Here is a 15,997-nt window from a genome sequence, read left to right as displayed (position 1 = left end):
GGGTAGTGTAGTCTGGAATCTACAGGGAGACAACAGGGGATATTGGGTAGTAGAGTCTGGAATCTACAGGGAGACAACAGGGGGTTATGGGTAGTGAGGTCTGGAATCTACAGGGAGACAACAGGGGATTATGGGTAGTGAAGTCTGGAATCTACAGGGGTTTATGGGTAGTGTAGTCTGGAATCAACAAGGAGTCAACAGTGGGTTATGGATAGTGTAGTCTGGAATCTACAGGGAGTCAACAGGGGGTTATGGGTACTGTAGTCTGGAATCTACAGGGAGACAACAGGGGGTTATGGGTAGTGTAGTCTGGAATCTACAGGGAGACAACAGGGGATATTGGGTAGTAAAGTCTGGAATCTACAGGGAGACAACAGGGGGTTGTGGGTAGTGTTGTCTTACCTCTTCCTGTATGTACTGTAGTAGGAGGGGGTTGTGGGTAGTGTAGTCTTACCTCCTCCTTTATGTACTGGGGGGTTTTGGGTAGTGTAGTAGGATGGGGTTGTGGGTAGTGTAGTCTTACCTCCTCCTTTATGTACTGTTTTTTTTGGGGTAGTGTAGTAGGAGGGGGTTGTGGGTAGTGTAGTCTTACCTCTTCATGTATGTACTGTAGTAGGAGGGGGTTGTGGGTAGTGTAGTCTTACCTCTTCATGTATGTACTGTAGTAGGAGGGGTTGTGGGTAGTGTAGTCTTACCTCTTCATGTATGTACTGTAGTAGGAGGGGTTGTGGGTAGTGTAGTCTTACCTCCTCCTTTATGTACTGGGGTTTTTGGGTAATGTAGTAGGAGGGGATTGTGGGTAGTGTAGTCTTACCTCCTCCTGTATGTACTGGGGGTTTTGGGTAGTGTAGTAGGAGGGGGTTGTGGGTAGTGTAGTCTTACCTCCTCCTTTATGTACTGGGGTTTTTTGGGTAGTGTAGTAGGAGAGGGTTGTGGGTAGTGTAGTCTTACCTCCTCCTTTATGTACTGTTTTTTTTTGGGTAGTGTAGTAGGAGGGGGTTGTGGGTAGTGTAGTCTTACCTCCTTTATGTACTGGGGGGTTGTGGGTAGTGTAGTAGGAGGGGGTTGTGGGTAGTGTAGTCTTATCTCCTCCTTTATGTACTGGGGGGTTTTGGGTAGTGTAGTAGGAGGGGGTTGTGGGTAGTGTAGTCTTACCTCCTCCTTTATGTACTGGGGGGTTTGGGTAGTGTAGTAGGAGGGGGTTGTGGGTAGTGTAGTCTTACCTCCTCCTTTATGTACTTGGGGTTTTGGGTAGTGTAGTAGGAGGGGGTTGTGGGTAGTGTGGTCCTCTGTAGCTCAGCTGGTAGAGCACGGCGCTTGTAACGCCAGGGTAGTGGGTTCGATCCCCGGGACCACCCATACACAAAAATGTATGCACGCACGACTGTAAGTCGCTTTGGATAAAAGAGTCTGCTAAATGGCATATTATTTTTTATTATTATAGTGTAGTCTTACCTCCTCCTTTATGTACTGGGGGGTTTTGGGTAGTGTAGTGGGAGGGGGTTGTGGGTGGTGTAGTCTTACCTCCTCCTTTATGTACTGGGGGGGGTTTGGGTAGTGTAGTAGGATGGGGTTGTGGGTAGTGTAGTCTTACCTCCTCCTTTATGTACTGGGGGTTTTGGGTAGTGTAGTAGGAGGGGGTTGTGGGTAGTGTAGTCTTACCTCCTCCTTTATGTACTGGGGGCTTTTGGGTAGTGTAGTAGGAGGGGTTGTGGGTAGTGTAGTCTTACCTCCCTCTATGTACTGGGGGTTGTGGGGTAGTGTAGTAGGAGGGGGTTGTGGGTAGTGTAGTCTTACCTCCTCCTTTATGTATTGGTTTTTTTTGGGTAGTGTAGTAGGAGGGGGTTGTGGGTAGTGTAGTCTTACCTCCTCCTTTATGTACTGGGGGGTGTTGGGTAGTGTAGTAGGAGGGGGTTGTGGGTAGTGTAGTCTTACCTCCTCCTGTATGTACTGGGGGTTTTGGGTAATGTAGTAGGAGGGGATTGTGGGTAGTGTAGTCTTACCTCTTCCTGTATGTACTGGGGGTTTTGGGTAGTGTAGTAGGAGGGGTTGTGGGTAGTGTAGTCTTACCTCCTCCTTTATGTACTGTTTTTTTTTGGGTAGTGTAGTAGGAGGGGGTTGTGGGTGGTGTAGTCTTACCTCCTCCTTTATGTACTGGGGGTTTGGGTAGTGTAGTAGGGATGGGGTTGTGGGTAGTGTAGTCTTACCTCCTCCCTTTATGTACTGGGGGTTTTGGGTAGTGTAGTAGGAGGGGTTGTGGGTAGTGTAGTCTTACCTCCTCCTTTATGTACTGGGGGCTTTTGGGTAGTGTAGTAGAGAGGGGTTGTGGTGAGTGTAGTCTTACCTCCTCCTTTATGTACTGGGGGTTGTGGGGTAGTGTAGTAGGAGGGGGTTGTGGGTAGTGTAGTCTTACCTCCTCCTTTATGTATTGGGGTTTTTTGGGTAGTGTAGTAGGAGGGGGTTGTGGGTAGTGTAGTCTTACCTCCTCCTTTATGTACTGGGGGGTGTTGGGTAGTGTAGTAGGAGGGGGTTGTGGGTAGTGTAGTCTTACCTCCTCCTGTATGTACTGGGTTTTTTTGGGTAGTGTAGTAGGAGGGGGTTGTGGGTAGTGTAGTCTTACCTCCTCTATGTATTGGGGTTTTTTGGGTAGTGTAGTAGGAGGGGGTTGTGGGTAGTGTAGTCTTACCTCCTCCTTTATGTACTGGGGGTTTTGGGTAGTGTAGTAGGAGGGGGTTGTGGGTAGTGTAGTCTTACCTCCTCCTTTATGTACTGGGGGCTTTTGGGTAGTGTAGTAGGAGGGGGTTGTGGGTAGTGTAGTCTTACCTCCTCCTTTATGTACTGGGGGGTTGTGGGTAGTGTAGTCTTACCTCCTCCTTTATGTACTGCAGTAGGAAGGGTGAAGCTCTCAGGTTGTCTACTGGGATGTTGAAGAACCCCTGAATCTCCTTCTGATGAAGATCCATGGTGATGAGATGGGTCAGACCTAACACAGTGTGGGATCAACTGTTATCCATCTCCAACACATTAGATTGGAACATAACGTGTTGCGGAGTCTCACCTGCGCTACACATCAGAGAAGCCATCAGCTGGCAGACGATGGATCCCCTCTTCCTCATCTTACTCTGTCTGCTGTAGGGTAGGTAGGGCAGCACGCCACACACACTCCTCGCACCCGCCGTCACACACCCATACGCCATCACACACAGCTCCATCAGGCACCGGTTCACATCCCTGGATACACACACACAGTTTACTGTTAGGTAACACTAATACACAGAGAGATGGGGGGAGAGCTGTTAGGTAACACTAATACACAGAGAGATGTGGGAGAGCTGTTAGGTAACACTAATACACAGAGAGATGAGGGAGAGCTGTTAGGTAACACTAATACACAGAGAGATGGGGGAGAGGGAGAGCTGTTAGGTAACACTAATACACAGAGAGATGAGGGAGAGCTGTTAGGTAACACTAATACACAGAGAGATGGGGGGAGAGCTGTTAGGTAACACTAATACACAGAGAGATGGGGGGAGAGCTGTTAGGTAACACTAATACACAGAGAGATGGGGAGAGCTGTTAGGTAACACTAATACACAGAGAGATGGGGGAGAGCTGTTAGGTAACACTAATACAAAGAGAGATGGGGGAGAGCTGTTAGGTAACACTAATACACAGAGAGATGGGGCGAGCTGTTAGGTAACACTAATACACAGAGAGATGGGGAGAGCTGTTAGGTAACACTAATACACAGAGAGATGGGGAGAGCTGTTAGGTAACACTATTACACAGAGAGATGGGGGAGAGCTGTTAGGTAACACTAATACACAGAGAGATGGGGAGAGCTGTTAGGTAACAATAATACACAGAGAGATGGGGAGAGGGAGAGCTGTTAGGTAACACTAATACACAGAGAGATGGGGGAGAGCTGTTAGGTAACACTAATACACAGAGAGATGGGGGAGAGCTGTTAGGTAACACTAATACACAGAGAGATGAGGGAGAGCTGTTAGGTAACACTAATACACAGAGAGATGGGGAGAGGGAGAGCTGTTAGGTAACACTAATACACAGAGAGATGGGGGAGAGCTGTTAGGTAACACTAATACACAGAGAGATGGGGGAGAGCTGTTAGGTAACACTAATACACAGAGAGATGGGGGAGAGCTGTTAGGTAACACTAATACACAGAGAGATGGGGGAGAGCTGTTAGGTAACACTAATACACAGAGAGATGGGGGAGAGCTGTTAGGTAACACTAATACACAGAGAGATGGGGGAGAGCTGTTAGGTAACACTAATACACAGAGAGAGTGGGGAGAGCTGTTAGGTAACACTAATACACAGAGAGATGGGGGAGAGCTGTTAGGTAACACTAATACACAGAGAGATGGGGGAGAGCTGTTAGGTAACACTAATACACAGAGAGATGGGGGAGAGCTGTTAGGTAACACTAATACACAGAGAGATGGGGGAGAGCTGTTAGGTAACACTAATACACAGAGAGATGGGGAGAGCTGTTAGGTAACACTAATACACAGAGAGATGGGGGAGAGCTGTTATGTAACACTAATACACAGAGAGATGGGGGGAGAGCTGTTAGGTAACACTAATACACAGAGAGATGGGGAGAGCTGTTAGGTAACACTAATACACAGAGAGATGGGGGAGAGCTGTTAGGTAACACTAATACACAGAGAGATGGGGGAGAGCTGTTAGGTAACACTAATACACAGAGAGATGGGAGAGCTGTTAGGTAACACTAATACACAGAGAGATGGGGGAGAGCTGTTAGGTAACACTAATACACAGAGAGATGGGGGAGAGCTGTTAGGTAACACTAATACACAGAGAGATGGGGAGAGGCTGTTAGGTAACACTAATACACAGAGAGATGGGGGAGAGCTGTTAGGTAACACTAATACACAGAGAGATGGGGGGAGAGCTGTTTAGGTAACACTAATACACAGAGAGATGGGGGAGAGCTGTTAGGTAACACTAATACACAGAGAGATGGGGGAGAGCTGTTAGGTAACACTAATACACAGAGAGATGGGGGGAGGAGAGCTGTTAGGTAACACTAATACACAGAGAGATGGGGGAGAGCTGTTAGGTAACACTAATACACAGAGAGATGGGGAGGAGAGCTGTTAGGTAACACTAATACACAGAGAGATGGGGGAGAGCTGTTAGGTAACACTAATACACAGAGAGATGGGGGAGAGCTGTTAGGTAACACTAATACACAGAGAGATGGGGGAGAGGCTGTTAGGTAACACTAATACACAGAGAGATGGGGGGAGAGCTGTTAGGTAACACTAATACACAGAGAGATGGGGGAGAGCTGTTAGGTAACACTAATACACAGAGAGAGATGGGGGAGAGCTGTTAGGTAACACTAATACACAGAGATGGGGGAGAGCTGTTAGGTAACACTAATACACAGAGAGATGGGGGGAGAGCTGTTAGGTAACACTAATACACAGAGAGATGGGGGAGAGCTGTTAGGTAACACTAATACACAGAGAGATGGGGGAGAGCTGTTAGGTAACACTAATACACAGAGAGATGGGGGAGAGCTGTTAGAGTAACACTAATACACAGAGAGATGGGGGAGAGCTGTTAGGTAACACTAATACACAGAGAGATGGGGGAGAGCTGTTAGGTAACACTAATACACAGAGAGATGGGGGAGAGCTGTTAGGTAACACTAATACACAGAGAGATGGGGGAGAGCTGTTAGGTAACACTAATACACAGAGAGATGGGGGAGAGCTGTTAGGTAACACTAATACACAGAGAGATGGGGAGAGCTGTTAGGTAACACTAATACACAGAGAGATGGGGAGAGCTGTTAGGTAACACTAATACACAGAGAGATGGGGAGAGCTGTTAGGTAACACTAATACACAGAGAGATGGGGAGAGCTGTTAGGTAACACTAATACACAGAGAGATGGGGGAGAGCTGTTAGGTAACACTAATACACAGAGAGATGGGGAGAGCTGTTAGGTAACACTAATACACAGAGAGATGGGGGAGAGCTGTTAGGTAACACTAATACACAGAGAGATGGGGAGAGCTGTTAGGTAACACTAATACACAGAGAGATGGGGGAGAGCTGTTAGGTAACACTAATACACAGAGAGATGGGGGAGAGCTGTTAGGTAACACTAATACACGAGAGATGGGGGAGAGCTGTTAGGTAACACTAATACACAGAGAGATGGGGGGAGAGCTGTTAGGTAACACTAATACACAGAGAGATGGGGGAGAGCTGTTAGGTAACACTAATACACAGAGAGATGGGGGAGAGCTGTTAGGTAACACTAATACACAGAGAGATGGGGAGAGCTGTTAGGTAACACTAATACACAGAGAGATGGGGGAGAGCTGTTAGGTAACACTAATACACAGAGAGATGGGGGAGAGCTGTTAGGTAACACTAATACACAGAGAGATGGGGGAGAGCTGTTAGGTAACACTAATACACAGAGAGATGGGGGAGAGCTGTTAGGTAACACTAATACACAGAGAGATGGGGGGAGAGCTGTTAGGTAACACTAATACACAGAGAGATGGGGGAGAGCTGTTAGGTAACACTAATACACAGAGAGATGGGGGGAGAGCTGTTAGTTAACACTAATACACAGAGAGATGGGGAGAGCTGTTAGTAACACTAATACACAGAGAGATGGGGAGAGCTGTTAGGTAACACTAATACACAGAGAGATGGGGGAGAGCTGTTAGGTAACACTAATACACAGAGAGATGGGGGAGAGCTGTTAGGTAACACTAATACACAGAGAGATGGGGGAGGAGCTGTTAGGTAACACTAATACACAGAGAGATGGGGGGAGAGCTGTTAGGTAACACTAATACACAGAGAGATGGGGGAGAGCTGTTAGGTAACACTAATACACAGAGAGATGGGGGAGAGCTGTTAGGTAACACTAATACACAGAGAGATGGGGGAGAGCTGTTAGGTAACACTAATACACAGAGAGATGGGGGGAGAGCTGTTAGGTAACACTAATACACAGAGAGATGGGGGAGAGCTGTTAGGTAACACTAATACACAGAGAGATGGGGAGAGCTGTTAGGTAACACTAATACACAGAGAGATGGGGGGAGAGCTGTTTGGGTAACACTAATACACAGAGAGATGGGGGGAGAGGGCTGTTAGGTAACACTAATACACAGAGAGATGGGGGAGAGCTGTTAGGTAACACTAATACACAGAGAGATGGGGGAGAGCTGTTAGGTAACACTAATACACAGAGAGATGGGGGAGAGCTGTTAGGTAACACTAATACACAGAGAGATGGGGGAGAGCTGTTAGGTAACACTAATACACAGAGAGATGGGGGAGAGCTGTTAGGTAACACTAATACACAGAGAGAGATGGGGGAGAGCTGTTAGGTAACACTAATACACAGAGAGATGGGGAGAGGAGAGCTGTTAGGTAACACTAATACACAGAGAGATGGGGAGAGCTGTTAGGTAACACTAATACACAGAGAGATGGGGAGAGCTGTTAGGTAACACTAATACACAGAGAGATGGGGGAGAGCTGTTAGGTAACACTAATACACAGAGAGATGGGGAGAGCTGTTAGGTAACACTAATACACAGAGAGATGGGGAGAGCTGTTAGGTAACACTAATACACAGAGAGATGGGGGAGAGCTGTTAGGTAACACTAATACACAGAGATGGGGGAGGAGCTGTTAGGTAACACTAAACACAGAGAGATGGGGGGAGGAGCTGTTAGGTAACACTAATACACAGAGAGATGGGGGAGAGCTGTTAGGTAACACTAATACACAGAGAGATGGGAGAGCTGTTAGGTAACACTAATACACAGAGAGATGGGGGAGAGCTGTTAGGTAACACTAATACACAGAGAGATGGGGGAGAGCTGTTAGGTAACACTAATACACAGAGAGATGGGGAGAGCTGTTAGGTAACACTAATACACAGAGAGATGGGGGAGAGCTGTTAGGTAACACTAATACACAGAGAGATGGGGAGAGCTGTTAGGTAACACTATACACAGAGAGATGGGGAGAGAGCTGTTAGGTAACACTAATACACAGAGAGATGGGGGAGAGCTGTTAGGTAACACTAATACACAGAGAGATGGGGGAGAGCTATTAGGTAACACTAATACACAGAGAGATGGGGGAGAGCTGTTAGGTAACACTAATACACAGAGAGATGGGGGAGAGCTGTTAGGTAACACTAATACACAGAGAGATGGGGGAGAGCTGTTAGGTAACACTAATACACAGAGAGATGGGGGGAGAGCTGTTAGGTAACACTAATACACAGAGAGATGGGGAGAGCTGTTAGGTAACACTAATACACAGAGAGATGGGGGAGAGCTGTTAGGTAACACTAATACACAGAGAGATGGGGGAGAGCTGTTAGGGTAACACTAATACACAGAGAGATGGGGGAGAGCTGTTAGAGTAACACTAATACACAGAGAGATGGGGGAGAGCTGTTAGGTAACACTAATACACAGAGAGATGGGGAGAGCTGTTAGGTAACACTAATACACAGAGATGGGGAGAGCTGTTAGGTAACACTAATACACAGAGAGATGGGGGAGGCTGTTAGGTAACACTAATACACAGAGAGATGGGGGAGAAACTGTTAGGTAACACTAATACACAGAGAGATGGGGGAGAGCTGTTAGGTAACACTAATACACAGAGATGGGGATGGGGAGAGCTGTTAGGTAACACTAATACACAGAGAGATGGGGAGAGAGAGCTGTTAGGTAACACTAATACACAGAGAGGGGGATAGGGGAGAGCTGTTAGGTAACACTAATACACAGAGAGATGGGGGAGAGCTGTTAGGTAACACTAATACACAGAGAGATGGGGAGAGGGAGAGCTGTTAGGTAACACTAATACACAGAGAGATGGGGGAGAGCTGTTAGGTAACACTAATACACAGAGAGATGGGGAAGAGCTATTAGGTAACACTAATACACAGAGAGATGGGGGAGAGCTGTTAGGTAACACTAATACACAGAGAGATGGGGAGAGCTGTTAGGTAACACTAATACACAGAGAGATGGGGGAGAGCTGTTAGTAACACTAATACACAGAGAGATGGGGGAGAGCTGTTAGGTAACACTAATACACAGAGAGATGGGGAGAGAGCTGTTAGGTAACACTAATACACAGAGAGATGGGGAGAGCTGTTAGTAACACTAATCACACAGAGAGATGGGGAGAGCTATTAGGTAACACTAATACACAAAAGAGATGGGGAGAGCTGTTAGGTAACACTAATACACAGAGAGATGGGGGAGAGCTGTTAGGTAACACTAATACACAGAGAGATGGGGGGAGAGCTGTTAGGTAACACTAACACACAGAGATGGGGAGAGCTGTTAGGTAACACTAATACACAGAGAGATGGGGGAGAGAGACTGTTAGGTAACACTAATACACAGAGAGATGGGGGAGAGCTGTTAGGTAACACTAATACACAGAGAGATGGGGAGAGCTGTTAGGTAACACTAATACACAGAGAGATGGGGGGAGAGCTGTTAGGTAACACTAATACACAGAGAGATGGGGAGAGCTGTTAGGTAACACTAATACACAGAGATGGGGGAGAGCTGTTAGGTAACACTAATACACAGAGAGATGGGGAGAGCTGTTAGGTAACACTAATACACGAGAGATGGGGAGAGCTGTTAGGTAACACTAATACACAGAGAGATGGGGGAGAGCTGTTAGTAACACTAATACACAGAGAGATGGGGGAGAGCTGTTAGGTGAACACTAATACACAGAGAGATGGGGAGAGCTGTTAGGTAACACTAATACACAGAGATGGGGGGAGAGCTGTTAGGTAACACTAATACACAGAGAGATGGGGAGGCTGTAGGTAAGCACTAATACACAGAGAGATGGGGGAGAGGAGAGCTGTTAGGTAACACTAATACACAGAGAGATGGGGGAGAGCTGTTAAGGTATACACTAAATACAGAGAGATGGGGGGGAGAGCTGTTAGGTAACACTAATACACAGAGAGATGGGGGAGAGCTGTTAGGTAACACTAATACACAGAGAGATGGGGGGAGAGCTGTTAGGTAACACTAATACACAGAGAGATGGGGGAGAGCTGTTAGGTAACACTAATACACAGAGAGATGGGGGGAGAGCTGTTAGGTAACACTAATACACAGAGAGATGGGGGAGAGCTGTTAGGTAACACTAATACACAGAGATGGGGGAGAGCTGTTAGGTAACACTAATACACAGAGAGATGGGGAGAGCTGTTAGGTAACACTAACACACAAGAGAGATGGGGGAGAGCTGTTTAGGTAACACTAATACACAGAGAGATGGGGGAGAGCTGTTAGGTAACACTAATACACAGAGAGATGGGGGGAGAGCTGTTAGGGTAACACTAATACACAGAGAGATGGGGAGAGCTGTTAGGTAACACTAATACACAGAGAGATGGGGGAGAGCTGTTAGGTAACACTAATACACAGAGAGATGGGGAGAGCTGTTAGGTAACACCTAATACACAGAGAGATGGGGGAGAGCTGTTAGGTAACACTAATACACAGAGAGATGGGGGGGAGAGCTGTTAGGTAACACTAATACACAGAGAGATGGGGGAGAGAGCTGTTAGGTAACACTAATACACAGAGAGATGGGGAGAGCTGTTAGGTAACACTAATACACAGAGAGATGGGGGAGGAGCTGTTAGGTAACACTAATACACAGAGAGATGGGGGAGAGCTGTTAGGTAACACTAATACACAGAGAGATGGGGAGAGCTGTTAGGTAACACTAATACACAGAGAGATGGGGGGAGAGCTGTTGGTAACACTAATACACAGAGAGATGGGGAGAGCTGTTAGGTAACACTAATACACAGAGAGATGGGGGAGAGCTGTTAGGTAACACTAATACACAGAGAGATGGGGGAGAGCTGTTAGGTAACACTAATACACAGAGATGGGGGAGAGCTGTTAGGTAACACTAATACACAGAGAGATGGAGAGCTGTTAGGTAACACTAATACACAGAGATGGGGAGAGCTGTTAGGTAACACTAATACACAGAGAGATGGGGGAGAGCTGTTAGGCAACACTAATACACAGAGAGATGGGGGAGAGCTGTTAGGTAACACTAATACACAGAGAGATGGGGAGAGCTGTTAGTAACACTAATACACAGAGAGATGGGGGAGAGCTGTTAGGTAACACTAATACACAGAGAGATGGGGAGAGAGCTGTTAGGTAACACTAATACACAGAGAGATGGGGGAGAGCTGTTAGGTAACACTAATACACAGAGAGATGGGAGAGTAAGCTTAGGTAACACTAATACACAGAGAAGATGGAGAGCTGTTAGGTAACACTAACTACACAAGAGAGATGGGGGAGAGCTGTTAGGTAACACTAATACACAGAGAGATGGGGGGAGAGCTGTTAGTAACACTAATACACAGAGAGATGGGGGGAGAGCCATGTTAGGTAACACTAATCACACAGAGAGATGGGGAGAGCTGTTAGGTAACACTAATACACAGAGATGGGGGAGAGCTGTTCGGTAACACTAATACACAGAGAGATGGGGGAGAGCTGTTAGGTAACACTAATACACAGAGAGATGGGGGAGAGCTGTTAGGTAACATGCCTAATACACAGAGAGATGGGGGAGAGCTGTTAGGTAACACTAATACACAGAGAGATGGGGAGGAGCTGTTAGGTAACACTAATACACAGAGAGATGGGGAGAGCTGTTAGGTAACACTAATACACAGAGAGATGGGGGAGAGCTGTTAGGGTAACACTAATACAGAGATGGGGGAGAGGGAGAGCTGTTAGGTAACACTAATACACAGAGAGATGGGGAGAGCTGTTAGGTAACATAATACACAGAGAGGATGGAGAGGAGAGCTGTTAGGTAACACTAATACACAGAGAGATGGGGGAGAGCTGTTAGGTAACACCTGTAATACACAGAGAGATGGGGAGAGCTGTTGGGTAACACTAATACACAGAGATGGGGAGAGCTGTTAGGTAACACTAATACACAGAGAGATGGGGAGAGAGCTGTTAGGTAACACTAATACACAGAGAGATGGGGGAGAGCTGTTAGGTAACACTAATACACAGAGAGATGGGGGAGAGCTGTTAGGTAACACTAATACACAGAGAGATGGGGGAGAGCTGTTAGGTAACACTAATACACAGAGAGATGGGGAGAGGAACTGTTAGGTAACACTAATACACAGAGAGATGGGGGAGAGCTGTTAGGTAACACTAATACACAGAGAGATGGGGAGAGCTGTTAGGTAACACTAATACACAGAGAGATGGGGGAGAGCTGTTACAGGTAACACTAATACACAGAGAGATGGGGAGAGCTGTTTAGGTAACACTAATACACAGAGAGTGGGGGAGAGCTGTTAGGTAACACTATTACACAGAGAGATGGGGGAGAGCTGTTAGGTAACACTAATACACAGAGATGTTGGGGGAGAGCTGTTAGGTAACACTAATACACAGAGAGATGGGGGAGAGGCTGTTATGTAACACTAATACACAGAGAGATGGGGGAGAGCTGTTAGGTAACACTAATACACAGAGAATGGGGGAGAGCTGTTAGGTAACACTAATACACAGAGAGATGGGGGAGAGCTGTTAGGCTAACACTAATACACAGAGAGATGGGGGAGAGGCTGTTAGGTAACACTAATACACAGAGATGGGGAGAGCTGTGTAACACTAATACACAGAGAGATGGGGGAGAGCTGTTAGGTAACACTAATACACAGAGAGATGGGGAGAGCTGTTAGGAATAACACTATTACACACACAGAGATGAGAGCTGTTAGGTAACACTAATACACAGAGAGATGGGGAGAGCTGTTAGGTAACACTAATTACACAGAGAGATGGGGGAGAGCTGTTAGGTAACACTAATACACAGAGAGATTGGGGGAGAGCTGTTAGGTAACACTAATACACAGAGGGGAGAGCTGTTAGGGCAACACTAATACACAGAGAGATGGGGGGAGGGAGAGCTGTTAGAACACTAACTACCACAGAGATGGGGAGAGCTGTTAGGTAACACTAATACACAGAGAGTGGAGGGAGAGCTGTTAGGTAACACTAATACACAAGAGAGATGGGGGAGTATTTTCAGAATGGCCACTAATACACAGAGAGATGGGGGAGAGCTGTTAGGTAACACTAATACACAGAGAGATGGGGGAGAGCTGTTAGGTAACACTAATACACAGAGAGATGGGGAGAGCTGTTAGGTAACACTAATACACAGAGAGATGGGGGAGAGCTGTTAGGTAACACTAATACACAGAGATGGGGGAGAGCTGTTAGGTAACACTAATACACAGAGAGATGGGGAATGATGAGAGGTAACACTAATACACAGAGAGATGGGGAGAGCTGTTAGGTAACACTAATACACAGAGAGATGGGGGAGAGCTGTTAGGGTAACACTAATACACAGAGAGATGGAGAGCTGTTAGGTAACACTAATACACAGAGAGATGGGGGAGAGCTGTTAGGTAACACTAATACACAGAGAGATGGGGAGAGCTGTTAGGTAACACTAATACACAGAGAGATGGGGGAAGAGAGCTGTTAGGTAACACTAATACACAGAGAGATGGGGGAGAGCTGTTAGGTTAACACTAATACACAGAGAGATGGGGAGAGCTGTTAGGTAACACTAATACACAGAGAGATGGGGAGAGCTGTTGGGTAACACTAATACACAGAGAGATGGGGGAGAGCTGTTAGGTAACACTAATACACAGAGAGATGGGGAGAGCTGTTAGGTAACACTAATACACAGAGAGATGGGGGAGAGCTGTTAGGGTAACACTAATACACAGAGAGATGGGGGGAGAGCTGTTAGGTAAACACTAATACAACAGAGAGATGGGGGGAGAGGGAGAGCTGTTAGGTAACACTAATACACAGAGAGATGGGGGAGAGCTGTTAGGTAACACTAATACACAGAGAGGGGATGGGGAGAGCTGTTAGGTAACACTAATACACAGAGAGATGGGGAGAAGCTGTTAGGTAACACTAATACACTAGAGAGATGGGGAGAGGAGAGCTGTTAGGTAACACTAATACACAGAGAGATGGGGGGAGAGCTGTTAGGTAACACTAATACACAGAGAGATGGGGGAGAGCTATTAGGTAACACTAATACACAGAGAGATGGGGGAGAGCTGTTAGGTAACACTAATACACAGAGAGATGGGGAGAGCTGTTAGGTAACACTAATACACAGAGAGATGGGGGAGAGCTGTTAAGTAACACTAATTACACAGAGAGATGGGGGAGAGCTGTTAGGTAACACTAATACACAAATGAGAGATGGGGGAGGAGCTGTTAGGTAACACTAATACACAGAGAGATGGGGAGAGCTGTTAGGTAACACTAATACACAGAGAGATGGGGGAGGCTGTTAGGTAACACTAATACACAGAGAGATGGGGGAGAGCTGTTAGGTAACACTAATACACAGAGATGGGGAGAGCTGTTAGGTAACACTAATACACAGACAGAGATGGGGAGGCTGTTAGGTAACACTAATACACAGAGAGATGGGGAGAGCTGTTAGGTAACACTAACCACACAGAGATGGGGGAGAGCTTTAGTAACACTACACACCCAGAGAGAATGGGGGAGAGCTAAGTTAGGTAACACTAATACACAGAGAGATGGGGGAGAGCTAAGTTAGGTAACACTAATACACAGAGAGATGGGGAGAGCTGATAGATAACACTAATACACAGAGAGATGGGGAGAGCCACATAGGTAACACCAATACACTAGATGGGGAGAGCTGTTAGGTAACACTAATACACAGATAGATGGGGGAGAGCTTTTAGGTAACACTAATACACAGAGAGATGGGGAGCTGTTAAGGTAACACTAATACACAGAGAGATGGGGGAGCTGTTAGGTAACACTAATACACAGAGAGATGGGGGAGAGCTGTTAGGTAACACTAATACACAGAGAGATGGGGAGAGCTAGTTAGGTAACACTAACCACACAGAGTGGGGGCTGGGAAACACTACACAGAGAGAATGGGAGGATTTAGCACCTAATACACAGAGAGATGGGGAGAAGCTGTTAGGTAACACTCATACACAGAGAGATGGGGAGAGCTTTATTCTAATACGAGAAGAGATGAGAGAGCTGTTAATAACACTAATACCCTGGGAGAGCTGTTCGTTACTAATACACAGAGAGATGAAGGAAATCTGTTATGTAACACTAATAAACTTAAGAGATGGGGAGAGCTGTTAGAGTAACACTAATACACAGAGAGATGGGGAAGTCTGTTCGTTAACACTAATACACAGAGAGATGGGGAGAGCTGTTAATAACACTATACCGAGGGTGGGGGGAGCTGTTGAATAACACTACCCGGAAATGGGAGGCTGTTAAGTAACACTAATACTGACGACAGAGATGGGGTTTTAACACTAATACACGATGGGGATAAAAACTAATAACACTATCCAGAGAGAGCTGTTAGGTAACACTATTACACCAGGGATGGGGGAAGCTGTTAGGTAACACTCATACACAGAGAGATGGGAGAGCCACAGTTTGGTAACACTAATGCAAAGAGAGAATGGGGGAAGCTATTAGGTAAACACTAATACTGCACAGAGATGGGGGAGACAGTTAGGTAACACTACATACACAGATAGATAGGGAGAGCTTTTAAGTAACACTAATACACAGAGATGGGGAGAGCTTGTTAGTAACACTAATACACAGAGCGATGGGGGAGAGCTGTTAGGTAACACTAATACACAGAGAGATGGGGGAGAGCTGTTAAGTAACACTAATACACAGAGATGATGGGGAGAGCTGTTGTAAACACTAATACACAGAGATGGGGGAGAGCTGTTAGGTAACACTAATACACAGAGAGTGGGGAGAGCTGTTAG

The 15,997-nt window shown here is 46.3% G+C and overlaps 1 protein-coding gene across 4 annotated transcripts in view; it reads right to left on the bottom strand.

The window, feature by feature from the left end:
• The window catches only part of LOC121537321 (phosphoribosyl pyrophosphate synthase-associated protein 2), an 86,860-nt gene that overhangs the window by 37,303 nt on the left and 33,560 nt on the right, over nt 1-15,997 (bottom strand). For all 4 annotated transcript variants that reach the window (XM_045217724.1, XM_045217725.1, XM_045217727.1 and 1 more), the window contains 2 exons: nt 3,059-3,231; nt 2,868-2,983 (listed from right to left, as the gene is read on the bottom strand). In XM_045217724.1, the coding sequence (XP_045073659.1) occupies nt 2,868-2,983; nt 3,059-3,231 (289 nt within the window). The remainder of the gene's footprint in view (nt 1-2,867; nt 2,984-3,058; nt 3,232-15,997) is intronic.

This window comes from Coregonus clupeaformis, unplaced genomic scaffold, assembly GCF_020615455.1.
Source record: "Coregonus clupeaformis isolate EN_2021a unplaced genomic scaffold, ASM2061545v1 scaf1197, whole genome shotgun sequence".
In the NCBI taxonomy this organism is placed as follows: domain Eukaryota; kingdom Metazoa; phylum Chordata; class Actinopteri; order Salmoniformes; family Salmonidae; genus Coregonus; species Coregonus clupeaformis.
Note: the sequence above shows the minus strand (reverse complement) of the source record. Positions and strands in the feature narration are given on the sequence as shown.